This window comes from Lissotriton vulgaris, chromosome 3_1, assembly GCF_964263255.1.
Source record: "Lissotriton vulgaris chromosome 3_1, aLisVul1.2, whole genome shotgun sequence".
In the NCBI taxonomy this organism is placed as follows: Eukaryota; Metazoa; Chordata; class Amphibia; order Caudata; family Salamandridae; genus Lissotriton; species Lissotriton vulgaris.
In genome coordinates this window covers 2056797259-2056811970 of record NC_141689.1, presented here as the reverse complement: position 1 = coordinate 2056811970, position 14712 = coordinate 2056797259, and the positions used below count along the sequence as shown (strand labels likewise).

At 39.6% G+C, this 14712-nt stretch overlaps 1 protein-coding gene across 2 annotated transcripts in view; it reads left to right on the top strand.

The window, feature by feature from the left end:
* The window catches only part of SLC7A2 (solute carrier family 7 member 2), a 511922-nt gene that overhangs the window by 458351 nt on the left and 38859 nt on the right, over positions 1-14712 (top strand). For both annotated transcript variants that reach the window (XM_086962584.1, XM_086962583.1), the window contains exons 9-10: positions 1492-1697; positions 1879-2045. In XM_086962584.1, coding sequence (XP_086818710.1) covers positions 1492-1697; positions 1879-2045 — 373 coding nt within the window. The remainder of the gene's footprint in view (positions 1-1491; positions 1698-1878; positions 2046-14712) is intronic.

Sequence of the window (14712 nt, the reverse complement as noted above, 5' to 3'; positions counted from 1 at the left end):
TAATGTAATCAATGGAAACAAGTCCCATATCTTTGGCATATTTGTTCTGCTGGGGAGAGAGCCTGGGGCACTTTTCTGTGAAAACAGGAGGCTTGTTTGCTGTTACCAAGCCGTATGTGTACTGTGCGGAAGAGAAGCTTGCACTGCTGCTGCCCAACTTGTACTCGTCATGTAAGAGAGGAAGGTTTGCACTCCTGTTACCTAAAGTGAAGACATTTGGAGGGGGTAAAAGGTTTGCACAGGCTCTTTTGTACCTGTTCTATGGAGATGGGGCTTTTCTACTGCTGTTATCCCAAAAGCACTGTAGGCCTTGCAAAGAGTGAGGCAAATGTTATATAATTATAAGTACACTACCATCTTTATTTGTTCTGCAGTGGAGTGAACCTTGCACCACTCATGCTCAATTGTACTTATATCTTTGAGGAAGTGAAGCTTGCACAGTTGCTACCTGTTTTGTACCTGTTCTGTGTTGGACAGAACCCTGTGCTGCATCTGTTGCAGCTGATACTTGTCCTGTACCTTATCTTTATGTTAGGCACCTTTGTACTGCTGCTCTCCATGCTAAACAGTTCTTCTGTTTTAGTGGAGCTTGACATAAACGTTTCACTCTGCAGAGCCCAAAACAATTTGCATTGTTCAACTTTATTTCAATATATATGGTGCGCATTATAGAGTGGTTCTCTCAAAATAGGTGATCAGTGTTTGAATTTGCACCTTAAACGAGCCAATTTTTTCAAATGGACCAACCAGTTTCTAACATTTTTTTAAATTAGTTGCCCAGTGACTCCATGTTATGTGTGACACCTTTATAAAATACTGGCTTTTTAGCCAACATCACTTTGCATTTTGGGATTTTTGAGGCAATAATGACAGTGTTAAAAGAAAACTACAATACCAAGAATGTAATGTGCTGTTGCCTGAAAAGCCAGGACTGGCTGATGGGCTTACGTGTCACCGTAAGCCACTCGTTAATGCTTATTAAAATTGAAATTAAATTCCTGTGTGATTTTTTGACCTTTTTGTCTTGAGACATTTAAGGGTTAAATGGTCTAGTGGAGGAGGGAGATGGTGAGTGGAGATGGCCTTTGCAAGAGCCTATGTCAAAATCCTACTGCTAAGGTGCAAACTTTAATACTGCTCTAAAACAAAAAAGGCATACTAAAAGTATCTTACTGTGTAGAGCAGTGAAATTCTAACTAGAGTTTGGGTGCCTTCCCCCTCTTGTGATAAACAGTAGCACCAAGTGCTTAACATGTCTTAAGAGAAACAAGAAAATAAGAGACACAATCTGCTGGAGTTGCTCTTCCCAAGCCCTGCTTCACTACCCTACAGTGTGGTGTTTCACATACCACACCTGAAGTGCCTCTGGTAAGCACTGTGCAAACGTTTGCAGTTGCTACCCTATGAGGCTGCCAGTGAATAATTACAGCTGCCTATACACCTATTGAGTGAGCTGGACAAGGCAATAATGAATATGTTTCTTTGTGACAGGTATCAGCCAGGCTTGGGTTATGAGAAGCCAAAATGCTTGGAGGAGAAAGAGATGCTGTCGGCATCTGAGAGGGAGTCCGCAAAGAACGAGTCCCAGATCAGCATCATACAAGAACAACGGACAAGTTTCCGGAATATTCTCTATCCATCACGTCTGCCGACAGATCAGTCTTCTTCTCTAGTCAGCTTCCTTGTAGGTCTCTTGGGTAAGTTTCTTGATACTTATTAAGAACATTGCAGAAAAGGGGTTGTAATGTGATATTTGTCAGAAATATATAATGAGATGTTGTATTGGGAAGGTTTTCAAGCCCTTTCTCTGTAGTTTCTTGAGCTATGACAATCCTTCTTTTCCATAATTTTTTTTATGGTTTTGGTTCTTTTACACAGCTATTCTGATTTGTGGTTTAAGTGTTCTGACCACTTACGCAGTCCAGGCCATTGCGAATCTGGAATCATGGAGTATTGGACTTCTTGCAGTTTTTATACTACTTTTCCTGCTCCTGGTGCTCATCATATGGCGACAACCGCAGAACCAGGAAAAAGTTGCTTTCATGGTAAGTAATTATCCAACAAAAAATACTGTGCGTTTGTGTATGCTAGGTAGTGTGCATATGCATAAACCCACAATGGCCATTTTACACCCGTCACAAATCAAACTGTATTGTATCTCAAGGATTGTAGGAAAATGAGTTATTGGTTGGGGAGGATGTGAGTCATACCCAAATTATAATCTCCAAAATCCAGTCATGGCAAACACACATTTTCAATATTTTAGACTTGGGCTCAACCCTTGGCAGTTATGGCACAGAGTAGACAGACTTAACCTAGGACAATTTGCAAAATATTTGCAATAAAAATCCCACAACCAATTTCTAAACATTAAGAAAAATGTATTAGGAAAAATGACACCAAAAAAATAAAAAGTCTATAGGAGGAGCCATAGGTATGAGTATTTAATATTTTAAGGCAAAAAGTGCCAAGAAAATAAAATTGCCAACCAGAAATTATGCTTCACCATTGACAGGGCCCTAATGCAATTTCTGTCTGGCAGTGATGAAATGAAGGCTAAATACACACATCAGGTTGTCCCCATTAATGTTTTTACCTCTGGGCATAGTCTTTTTTGAGTAAATCGAAATCCTTCAGGAGGCAAGGTTGGAGGCTGCATCCTCTCGAAATCGGATATTTGCTGGATGAGGTCCTGCTGAAGTTGTTGGTTTTGGCGGACAAAGCTTTGAGCGGGGAAAATCAACTGTTGTGCTGCTAAGTCCTCTCGTTGGGCAGATATTTTTTTCGCCTTTGCCCTGTCAAGATTTCTACCTTTGGAACCTTTTACAACTCAAACTTTTCCAGCAGGACAAGCCTGAAGCTGTCTTGAATTGGGTTCTACTGTGACATCCCAGTGATGCGCCAGGGGTCTTGGAAGACCAACGATTTTATGATCCTCATCTGTTCAGACTTTCCGGGACAGTGCCTCTTAGCCAAATGAAATGCTCCCAGCACAGGCCAGGACACACTCCAGCAGAGGCCAACCAGCAAGGTCCAGTCCTGGTCCCATTGTAACTGATGAACTGGCAACTCCAGGAAAAGGCCTCTTGCAGCTTTTTATATGCCTGTAGGCTCACAGGTGGTAGACTGAATGAACAGTGTAGTCCAGTTCTTAGTCCTGGGTATAAGAGAGGGCAGGTCCATCCCTTCAGGTCTCTACACTGATTACTTATAGCAGATCCAGCCCTCGTTTGTTCCTCCACATGTTCAGGAGGTGTTTTGAGTAACTGGAATGAGGTGCTAGTTTGTTCAATTCAATCGCCAGTGGATGGGGTGACTCCTGGACACTCTGCAGCATTCTCATTCTCATTCTTTCTGGCCCTGGGTGGAGCTTGTGACACACCTAGGGGAGCAGCCCACTCTCACTCATCCACTTTAAACTGGTTCTGGGGCATGACTCATTCTCCAATAAAAACTTAAGCTAGGAGACTATAGTTTGTTTTGGGATCAAAAGAGTTCCCTTCTCCAGCTTGTCTTATTATTAAACTATAAATTTACACATCTCCCTTTTGTCCCATTTAGGTTAGTGAAGTTCCTAGGCACTACTAAACTGCTTTGCTTGAGTTACTTTGGGGCACATTCCTCCTCCAAGCCATCCTTCCAGGTCCAAGTCATTGTCTCTGCTTTGACAGCAGTATTTCTCACCTCATCAAAGCAGCACGGACAGGCCAGCTGCAGATAGGCCAATGCTAGCTACAGTGGCATTAGGCAAGGAAAGTATAACTTTAAAATTTACTTTTCCTTGATAGTTATCTTAAAATCCAATGTCACTATTGAATTGGAAGTTTCATAAACATTAAAAATAATGGTTGTAACCATTCCTGTACCTTATCCCAAGCCAACAAGGTACAGAAATAGCACATTCATTGAACTTATTTTTTTTCTTATTAGAACCAGCTACAGCTCTAACGGTGTAAATAGCTATTGGAGGCTTACACGTTCCACTTTTAAATACCAGGGTCCCTACCCTGTGGGCTACAAGGCATATTTAGGGGTGACTTAATTAATTTTTAACAGTAAACAGTAGGGTTCCCCCCTGTCAAAACGAGTATTGTGACAGGCTTGCCTGCAGGTTTCAAAGCTATCAGAGTCAGGCTATACATGTAGGCCTGAAACAATGTTTTCCTTGTTATCCTGGTGAATGGCACAATTGCTGCTGCAGTCCACATGTGTCATTTATGTACACCGTCTTCTATAACCTTAATGGAAAGTTAAATAAGCCAGTTGGAGATTAGCCAGTTTTACCATATTTAGGGTGTCAGAGCAAAACACTGCATAGTGTTTAAAACCCACCAGCATCAGTTCATAAACAATGGTGGTGACCACGCAAAAGGATGTACTTTCTCACAAGGATGCACAACAATCTCTTCAAAAGTAAAAAAAATGTGAAATGGGTAGAGACGGTATGTAGGGCCTATGATGCCTGCCTTCCAAAGCAAGGATACAAGTTTCAAGTGTATTTATGTTTGATACTGTGTCAATCCAGGCAAAACAATCATTACAAAGGCCAGTCATAACAATACAATGATTATATACAACTAAGTTATTTAAATATCATTAAAGTGATATCCTTATTTCTATTTATAAAATACCTTATACAAATGTCAGAACAAATAAATATATTACTGAGAAGATAATACAACAACATAAGCTCACTAACAACGGCATTGGTACACTTTTGGTTGTTACTAGCAACATCCTTTATTTCAAACAAGTTAGGCAAAGTAAGAGAAGAATAATATTATATTTCCCCATCATGTGGCCATACATACATTCCTCCATTTGATGAATAAGTGCATAAAAGTGAAATAAGCATTGGAATATAGATAAATGTGCAGTGCATAGTGTAACATAAAATATTAGCAGAAAGGGATTGATTTTACTATATCCATCTCCTAGCCAATAGAATCAGATCACAAGCACATGATACAACGTTTGTAATTAGCAAGCAGGGCTGGTCCATCATTGTCTACTTAACCAAAGGAACAAGACTGGTTCATGTGTCCTTTACCTTACACCAAAATAACATTTCTATAACTCACATTATTATAAATGTCTCAGATTTGTCTCGATCCAGCTCACATCTAGAAATTTCCCATATTGGTTGCATCCCAATTCATTAAAAAGGTTAATAGTTCATCAAAGTTTTTGATATCCATTTGTCTAAAAACAGGGATTACAAGTCTCTTCCTTTATGCTAAGAAGAGTGTTGAAAAAACAATAAGTTGAGCTAATGTAACTGGCCTGATTGGCTAAAGAGGCATAATAGTGTATTCCCCGAATTTTGACCACTCTCCTTCCTAGATAATTTCCCATAAATAAATAATGCAGTTGCCCAATCGCAGCTTCAATATACACCGTCTAAAATTCCTATACTTTGTGTCATTTAGGTATGATTGGAATGTATCAGATAATACACCTTTGCACATATGATTAAGCTATTTTTTACCCTCAAAGCCTTTAACTCTGTTTTGATAGCTAGCTCATTAGCAAGATTTTTCAATACCTTCTTCCTAGGTAACTGTGAACACCATTCTGGATTAACATTTGCCATTCTTTTCCCCATATTTACTATCAATGATACTACCTTCTCTCCCAGGAGATATTTGATTATATATTTTAGTGTGTCTTCTGTAGCTGTTAAAATACCATAATAATAATTCATTGTTCTTTGATCATATTTATGTTTTAGATGTATCAAGCCAATACCCAACCTTAAAGCACAATTCACTTACACCTTTGGAAAGCCAAGCCATTTCTTCCATACATTCATCTCTGTTAGCTTAGCAACCTTCATCACCTTTTCATCTATTATCTCACTCCTGTAACTGCAGTAGACATGCTATTTTCATGATATCAGATTTAGTACCACTACTGATTTGTGACCAGGTTCCAGATCTAGACAAGGCCATTGTTCCAGCCACTGCTGTACATCTGTATTTCTTAGATTTAAAGTGTCTTTTAAAAGAAAGGGTATTTCTAAAGATCATTCACAAATACTTGCATTCAGACGCAGTTTCTACTTGTTGACCATTCAACCACAATTTCAATGTAATCCCTTTAATTATTTACTTAAAGACCATAGCTTTCATTCTTTTTATGTTTATTAACAATTTATTGTTTTCACAGTACTTTGCGAATTCCTTTAGTTTTCTCTGTAGACCGATCAGAGTAAGGTTGATTAAGATTGTTTCATCTGCATAAAAAATGTAGGCCAATTTTGGTGGAAATGAATGGCCTCTCACCAGATATTTCAGAGTGTCTGAGGTGTATATGGAGCACAAGAAAGGTACCAATATTCATCCTTTCCTTAACCAATTAGTTGTTCCGATTTTCTTTGTCAACTAGCCATTACATCCCAGTTCGAGCTGTGTCCATTTTCTTGCATTTAGCTTGATTATTAATTTCAGTAGTCCAGACAAGATACCCCATCTATACATTTTTTTCCATAGACGTGATTAATTGACATGATCAAATACTGTTACTAAATCAGTGTAAATCACAAACAGAAGTTGGCCCTTCAGTATGGCATATTTCTCAGCAGGAAGCTTTAGTAGAAAACACCATTCAGTGGTAGAGTAGCCTTTCCCGAACCCAATCTTCATTCTTGGAAGTATGTGTGCAACTTTTTGCCATTCTTACTCAAATGTTAATAAATGTTGGCAATTGTTTTTGCTAGGACTGTCCAGTAGTGTTGTAATCCGGTAGTTAAGTAGCTGCTCTGAGGGCCTTTTTTATACATTATTACTTGTATACTACCATTCCAGGTTTCTATGATTCTGTTCTCTTTTACAACTGTTTTATACAGGGGAATCAGTACTTGTGCCCAAAGATTCTGAATCAATTGTAGATTAAGAGTAGAAATACCATCTGGCCCTCATGCTCTTGATTTGTTTAGCAGTGGCAGAAAAGCCATAGGTGTGTCTTTATGTTTTTTGATTGGATTTGGGAATCACCTTGTATTTGTGAATCTGCAGACGATCCTCACATTATTGGTCCAGATATGTCTAAAATGTAACCTCTATGTGCTATCACCGGAACACTTTTTAAATGCCAATTTCCCAAAAACTATTCAAGTTTTTTTTTTTACACCAATCTAAACAAAGCCTTAACATAAGTGTGAAATGGTCCTATATAGTCATCAAGGGATTCTGGTGACATAAATCACAAGGCTGAATGCCAAAGGGTTTGCAAATATCACCAGAACTCTATTGGAAGCCACTTAATATTGTGAGATTACTCTTGGGATGTTTAAATTCAGGCAAATTCATAATCTGGACCCCTGTTAAAAAAGGGGGTGCAAACCAGTGTTTATTTTCTTGTGGGTTTGGCACTGCGCTCCATGGGGGCCAAGTCAAAGAGGATTCAATACGATTTTTATTTGCTTATACTTTCGGCACTGTGTGATGAATTAGGATGAAATGTGGCAGGCAGTTAGAAACGTACCCCCAGTGTGGGAATTTTAGGTTTCTTGATGCTCAAATTGGGATAAAAATACTTTTGATGTACTAATATTATTGCAATTGTTTGATGCATCTGCAGAGACTTAGCCTGTGCAGACTTCTTTTGTTACTTCTAAACTTGTGCATGGGGGTATATGGAGGGAAGGACAGTTGAAAAGGGGTGTCAAAAAAGTGTTCATTTGCTAATCACATTGGAACTATGTTGCAAACCAGCACAAAAATTGACAGGTGCTTGGGAGGATTGGTTTTCTATTAGAATTTCATTTCATCAAGGCTGGGGCAAAGTTAAAGGGCAGCAAGAAAATATTAATTTGCTCATAACTATATTTCTACTTGATGAAATTGCATCAAATGTAGCAGGCAGTTCACAAGTTACAACCAGTACAGGTATTTCAAGTTTTGTGCCGATTCAATTGGGGCAGGGAAGAGAGCGTGGGGTTGAAACATTTTTGCTTTCCTAATAAACATGGCATTATTTAATTGATCTGCTCAATATTTGGCTGACCCCTAGCACGTTTAGCTTTCTCGTGTTTTTCTCAGTTCTATGCAGGTCCTTCAGGGACAGATTTGAAGGGAAACAAATGACTATTCATTTACTAATATATTTGGCACCTGTTAGAAATGGGGGTCTCTAGTTGGCAGAGGTAGGTGCCTTTGTCTAAATAGGGCCCTTGCTTCTAGTCAGGGTAAGGGGGATACACTCCTAAAATAACCACTGCTCACCCCCTTCGTAGCTTGGCACGAGCAGAGAGGCTTATCTCTGAGGCAGTGTGTAAAACATTTGTGAACACATACAGTAATACAGTGACAACACTACAAATGGACACCACACAGTCATCTTTAACTAAACCAAAACAGACCAAACGACAAAAATCCACAATACAATACTTATACAATATACAATACATCAATACAATCCACAATATTTCACCTCATCAAATCAATACTTCAAAAATATACTTCAATAATATACACAATACTTCAATAATATACAATACTTCAAAATACACATTACTTATTTTTATATTGGTATTTATTATATTTATTTGTTTATTATCACTTTATTTATTACTTATTTTTATATTTACTCTTTTTATAATATATATTACTTATTATTATATTGTATATTTCAATAATACACAATATTTCAATAATATACTCAATACTTCAATACAATATCCACAATACAATAATATAATCCACAAAACTTGCATCGGGATCGGTGTGGTGATATCGGACATCGGAGATTGTTGCACCCGATGCGTTGTGCTGCGATTTCTCGAGACGCCGCAGGCGCGGGAACGGTTTCTTCGGCGATGCTCCGGTAAACAGGTGCGGATCCAACACCCTTCTTCAGGGTTGTGTTGATTTTCCAGCTCCCAGCGACAAACAGTCTCTAGAGGTCCTAAACAGCAGCATGCACCTCTATGCAGGTTGGAATTCCCAGCAAGTAAATTCAGGGGAGCTGGTGGTGACGTCTTTGTGTCCCTGTGATTTCAGAACAGGAGGCAAGCTCAGTTTCAAGCCCTTGGAGATCTTTTCTTCAAGCAGGTGACAAAGCAAACAGCAAAGTCCTTTTCCTCCTTTTCTTGGCAGCAAGCAGGCCAACCCCAGACAGCAAACAGCACAGGGGCAGTTTTCCTCCTCAGCTTATCCAGCTCTTATCCTTGGCAATGGTTCCTCTTGATTTCCCCGAAGTGACTCAAAAGTCTGGGTTTGGCCCCTCTTTATGTACCCAAAAATCCTTTTTTCCCTGAAGGTAGAGTGTGTCTGTACCCGGCCAAAACCAGTTCTGTAGGGCACTTTGCAAGTGTACAACAACATCCATTGTCAGTGTGAGCCATTGCTCCAGACACACCACAGGGGGGCGGAGTCGTCATTGGTGAAGGCAGGCACATCTCTATTCAGGTGCATGTGTTACTTCTCCCACCACTCCAAATTCAGACCAGGCCTTTTCAGCCCAGGCCTGACTCATCAGACTTCTGAAGCCGCTGCCCCTCTCCAGCCCCTGTCATCCAAAAGCCAGACATGCAATACACAAACCTAGCAGAGGCGCACTGAATTGTTAGGCAAGAAAATACCCACTTTCTAAAAGTGGTATTTTTAAACACAGAATGTAAAAATCAACCTCACTAAAATATGCACTTTAACATTCTGAATTCCGGCACACTAAAGTTTATTTTTCTACCTTGTTCCCAGGGCCAGTTATGTTTATAAGATGTTATAAAAAAACTTCCCATTCTGTGCTATGGTAACAGATAGCCTTGCAATTGTGAAAAACATAATTGGCAGCATTTCACTATCAGGACATTCCACACACATCAGGGCATGTCCTACCTTTCACATACAATGCACCCTACCCACAGGTGTACCTTGGGCCTACCTTAGGGGTGACTAATATATAGAAAAGTGAAGGTTTAGGGACTGGCAAGTGTTTTCCCTTACCAGGTCGACATGACAGTCGCAGACTGCACACAGGCTCTGCAATGGCAGGCCAGAGTTACATTTTACAGGCTGCTTCTGTGGGTGGCACAATCAGTGCTGCAGCCCACTAGCAGCATTTGATTTACAGACCCTGGGCACACACAGTGCAGTATACTAGGGTCTGACAAGTAAATCAAATATGACAATCATGGAATCTCTAATCCATAACAGCAATTTTGACAGAGAGCACTGATAAGCAGTGGTAAAGTGCCCAGAGTCATAACACCAATAGAAACAGGTCAGACACAATACAGGAGGAGGGCAAAAAGTTCTGGGAGGACACTGCAAAAAGGGCCAAGTCCAACAGCTCCATTAAATGAATCTGCACAAATTTGGTAGATATTTATAATGTTTAGCTTTCCGTTGGCTGTGTCAAATTTTGAGTGGGCAAAGGTGAATGGAAGGGCCATAATAACTTCATTCTCTAATAACTTTGGAAATAAATACTGCACAGTACATCTCACATCCACAGCCACACTCAGTACATCCCTTATCATAGTGGTCCTTAACCTCTGGTCTGCAGGCTATTCCGAAAGGTCTATCCAGGGAGTCCACAACTGTTTAGAAACTATATATTATTAGGAGATTGACCAAATATATATATATGGACTTGTACATACATCGAGGCAGGTTTGCCTATGCCACAGCAGAGCAAGCAGATGGGAAGGAGCGCTGACGAAGGCACACATGCCGAAATGCATTCGCTGAGGACATTTCTTTTAATAAAGTGCCCCTTTGAATCATCTGCTTGGGTCACTGTTTCTTTTCCTCGGAGGAGAATTTACGCTTATATATATATATATATATATATATATATATATATATATATATATATATATATATATATATATATATGAAGGCTCAACAACTTCTCAGTCTCAGTGAAAAGAAAGGCAGCACTCCCGGGATTTCTTGTTTGTGCCCATTAAAAATACTTTGAACCTACCCGGCTGGAGTGGCTCGTGATTCCTTCACGCTGTATTGCCTGTGCAGGAGATCGGAGTGAATATATATATATATGAAGGCTCAACAACTTCTCAGTCTCAGTGAAAAGAAAGGCAGCACTCCCGGGATTTCAGCACAGATGAGTTTTTTATTATTTTCTCGACAGACGAGTTTCGGGAAAGCTCCCTTCCTCGGTGTCAAACATTTATGCTCTGCGCGGCGCCATTTTTAAACAGATTTCTAGCCAAGGAAAATAAACACAAACGAGGGACAACCGCACATATCTCTATGCGGAAAGCGCCATTTGTAAGTGTAGTATTTACAAAGTCAAAATTTCTCAGACAGCAATTCATTTCCTAATTGTCTGTGACTGTAAAATGTGATATAGCCGTGGATCGGCAATCGCGACCCAGCCGGGTCGCGTGGTCCCTCCTGTGAACTGTCAAAAAGGGTGGAAAGTGCAAAAGGAGGATGAGTGCGCATAACTTCAATTAAGCGCCATGTGTAAATCTCATATTTACAAGAAGTGAACATTTATAAATAACGACACAGTTCATTAGTTATCATTACAGTAAAACAATGCTCATTTCTAATTAGATATCAAGCCGTGGATCGGCTATTGCAACCCATCCAGATTGCTACGTCCCTCCTATGATGCATGCAATATGAGCATCAATTCAATTCCAATGTTTCACCACCGTTGACCGTTACACAGAATTAATTAAAAAATTGGTCCAGAAACAAAATGATTATCTTTCACACAGTGTCCCGCATCCCGAAAGCAGAGATAACGGAGCACTCTGGGCATACTCAACAACAAAACGTTCATATTTTCTGTCCTAAAACATACATTTTCAAATTTGTTTAGCAAGATAGATTTTGTGGAGAAATACATCAAGAAACATGATCAGTCCATGTGCAAAAAAACGAATTACATAAGATACCTTAGCTATTTAACTCTCTGTGAATTAATTTAGCCTATATGTATAGCCATCTCCTCCCCACTGTTAATATATATATATATATATATATCTTTTTTTTTAACTAAAATTGATAGTTTTATAAAGCTCTTTCAATGTCAATGAATTTCAAATTGGAGGCAAAAAAATAAGGGCCTGATTTAGAGTTTAATGGATGGGTTACTCCATTACAACCTTGACGGATATCATGTCCACCGTATTGTTATTGTTATTGTTAACTTCGGTTTGTATAGCGCCAACTCACCTACAGGTATCTAGGCGCTCTAGACCGATGACAAACAGCAATGATTGAGAACGTAAGGAAGGCAGAGAAAGGCCAACAATACAACTATTTAAATGGGCCAAGTGCCTCCCTAAATAGAAGCGTTTTTAACAGCTTCCTAAAACGCAGGAGATTTACTTCTCTCCGAAGCGGTTCTGGTAGTTTGTTCCATATCTGTGGAGCCAAAACCAAAAAGGATCTCCCTCCTTTGGTTGCTAGCTTGTATAGAGGGCAGACCAGTAGCTGGGAATCAGAAGACCTCAGAACTCGTTTGGGGTTATAGATCTCCAAGCGTTCTTTGATATAGGCAGGGGCCTGCCCATAGATAGCCTTATGGGCCATACATAAGCTCTTAAACTCCACCCTCTGCTCAATAGGGAGCCAATGTAACTTAAGCAGTAGGGGAGAGGCATGGGTTCTTCTAGGTAACCTGAAGATTAATCGCGCCGCATCATTCAGTACCACCTGCAATCTATTGGTCAAGGTTTTAGGCGGACCTAAATAGAGGGCGTTCCCATAATCCAGCCTCGAGATGATGGTAACAGAAACAACCATATCGAGCACAGAAAGAGAAAGAAGGGGGGCTAGCTTACGCAACTGTCTGATCATACCAGTACACATCCCTACTACTGAGGAAATCTGACTGGCCATTGACAACTTATTGTCAATCTTGATACCGAGACTTTTTACTTTATCACACGGTATCAGAGAGGGGCCTAATTCCTGGGGCCGGTATAGGTCACTCCAGGGTGAGGCTACGGTCGAAACCACCAAAACCTCCTTTTTTTCCGGGTTTATTTTGAACAGGTTTGCAGTCATCCAGCCAACCGTATGTCTCAGAATGTTCTGGGCATTGGTCTGCGTCAGAGCCGTATTATCAATACTCAGTAGCAACTGGGTGTCATCGGCGTAATTAAACACACGACAACCCATGTTCACTAGAGAGTCAATCAACGGTTGCAAATAGAGGTTGAATAATAGTGGGGATAATGCGGAGCCCTGAGGGACTCCGCACTCCAGGATACCCACATCGGAGATACAATCCCCCAGTTGGATCCTCTGCGACAAAGACAGGATCTCTGTCACTTCTGTGATCAAGTTTACCAGTCAGCAGTACTCTAAATCAGGCCCTAAGTAGGTATACCTTTCTTGATTCTGAGAGCAGCTCAGCTATGTAGGAATGTAGCATGGACCAGTGGTGGCCTCAACTGAAATAGCACACGTTTGTGCCTACAAAAAAGAGAGCATACATTTGGAGCCAAAAGCACAAATTGAGGTATTGTCGTCTAGCATATCTCTTCATCTTTCCAACATAAAACTCAATTTTGGAAATCTCCAGCCTTCTCATTAAAGTCAAAATTTCATTTTTGACACTTTTTTGTTAGTAACTTCAATAAACTATCTCATAATTTGTGTATTTATTTGATGTATAATTTTTCCTTTATTTTTCTTTATTGTTTTGAGGTTCAAATCTTAGAAATTGCTTTGGTGCAGGTCACCAGCTTCCAGTAAGGATTCTGTGGTGTCCACTGAAGTCAAACGGTCGAGAACCTCTACCTTAGCTGATGACATGTATGCAAAAAGGGCAGTCTACCAAAAGTTAAATAGGGTTTTAGTTATTAGTTATGAATTTCTTTGTACATTGCAGACCATAACTATTGAATTTCAGGGCTTTTTCAGTTTTATATTCGCTGAACTATAACTGACCTCTAACAGTTTTTTTTCAGTGAATATACATATTTATATTGGCAGTTTTATGTGACATGGACTGTCTCAGTGAGAGACTGAGCCACAGAGGTTACAAGTGAGGTCACTGCCTAAATCACACAAAAAGTAGAAACTAATTAACAGGAGCTAGTTAAAGGAAACTTACACAAAGTTTACATGTTTTAGATAATATGAGCAACCACTAGATGTAATACAGCTATGGATGATAGTTAAAGGGTAATAGATTATCATCAAATATAAACTGCAACACATACAATTGCAGGTGAATTAAGAATGTGTAATATTAACGAGATTGTTTGTCTCATATTTATAGAGCAATTATGAGAATAAGTAGAATTTTCCATAAACCCTTTATAAAAAAGGAGCAATGATTGAACAGCATTTTTTTTCAATTTCTTTTTTACTGTACCACAGTAAAAAGTGGGACTGATGTTTGAAAGGTTTGCATTCTATGCCCTATTTGCACTTCTTGAGAAGCATTGTTTAAGTGTCTGTTTTTGTGAAGGATGGCATTTCGAGAAATAGATTGACCATGTTCGAATGTTAGTGCTGGCCCACTCTCATGGTTAGTTACTGGTGGATTGCAATATGTGGAATTTATGCTATTGTAAGGAGGATACATCTTGCCTCAACAGCGAACATTTCAATTATATCAGAATTGGAAAAGTACAACCAGACTTCCTTTAGTCAGTACCCAGCCTTTTCACTGCATGTATGAAAACCTTGAGAAGATCTGGATGTAGTTTCAATATTCATATAAGTACGGCGGGCCTGTGACCCCTCCGCAACAGTAGTGGGGATTGAACGAATT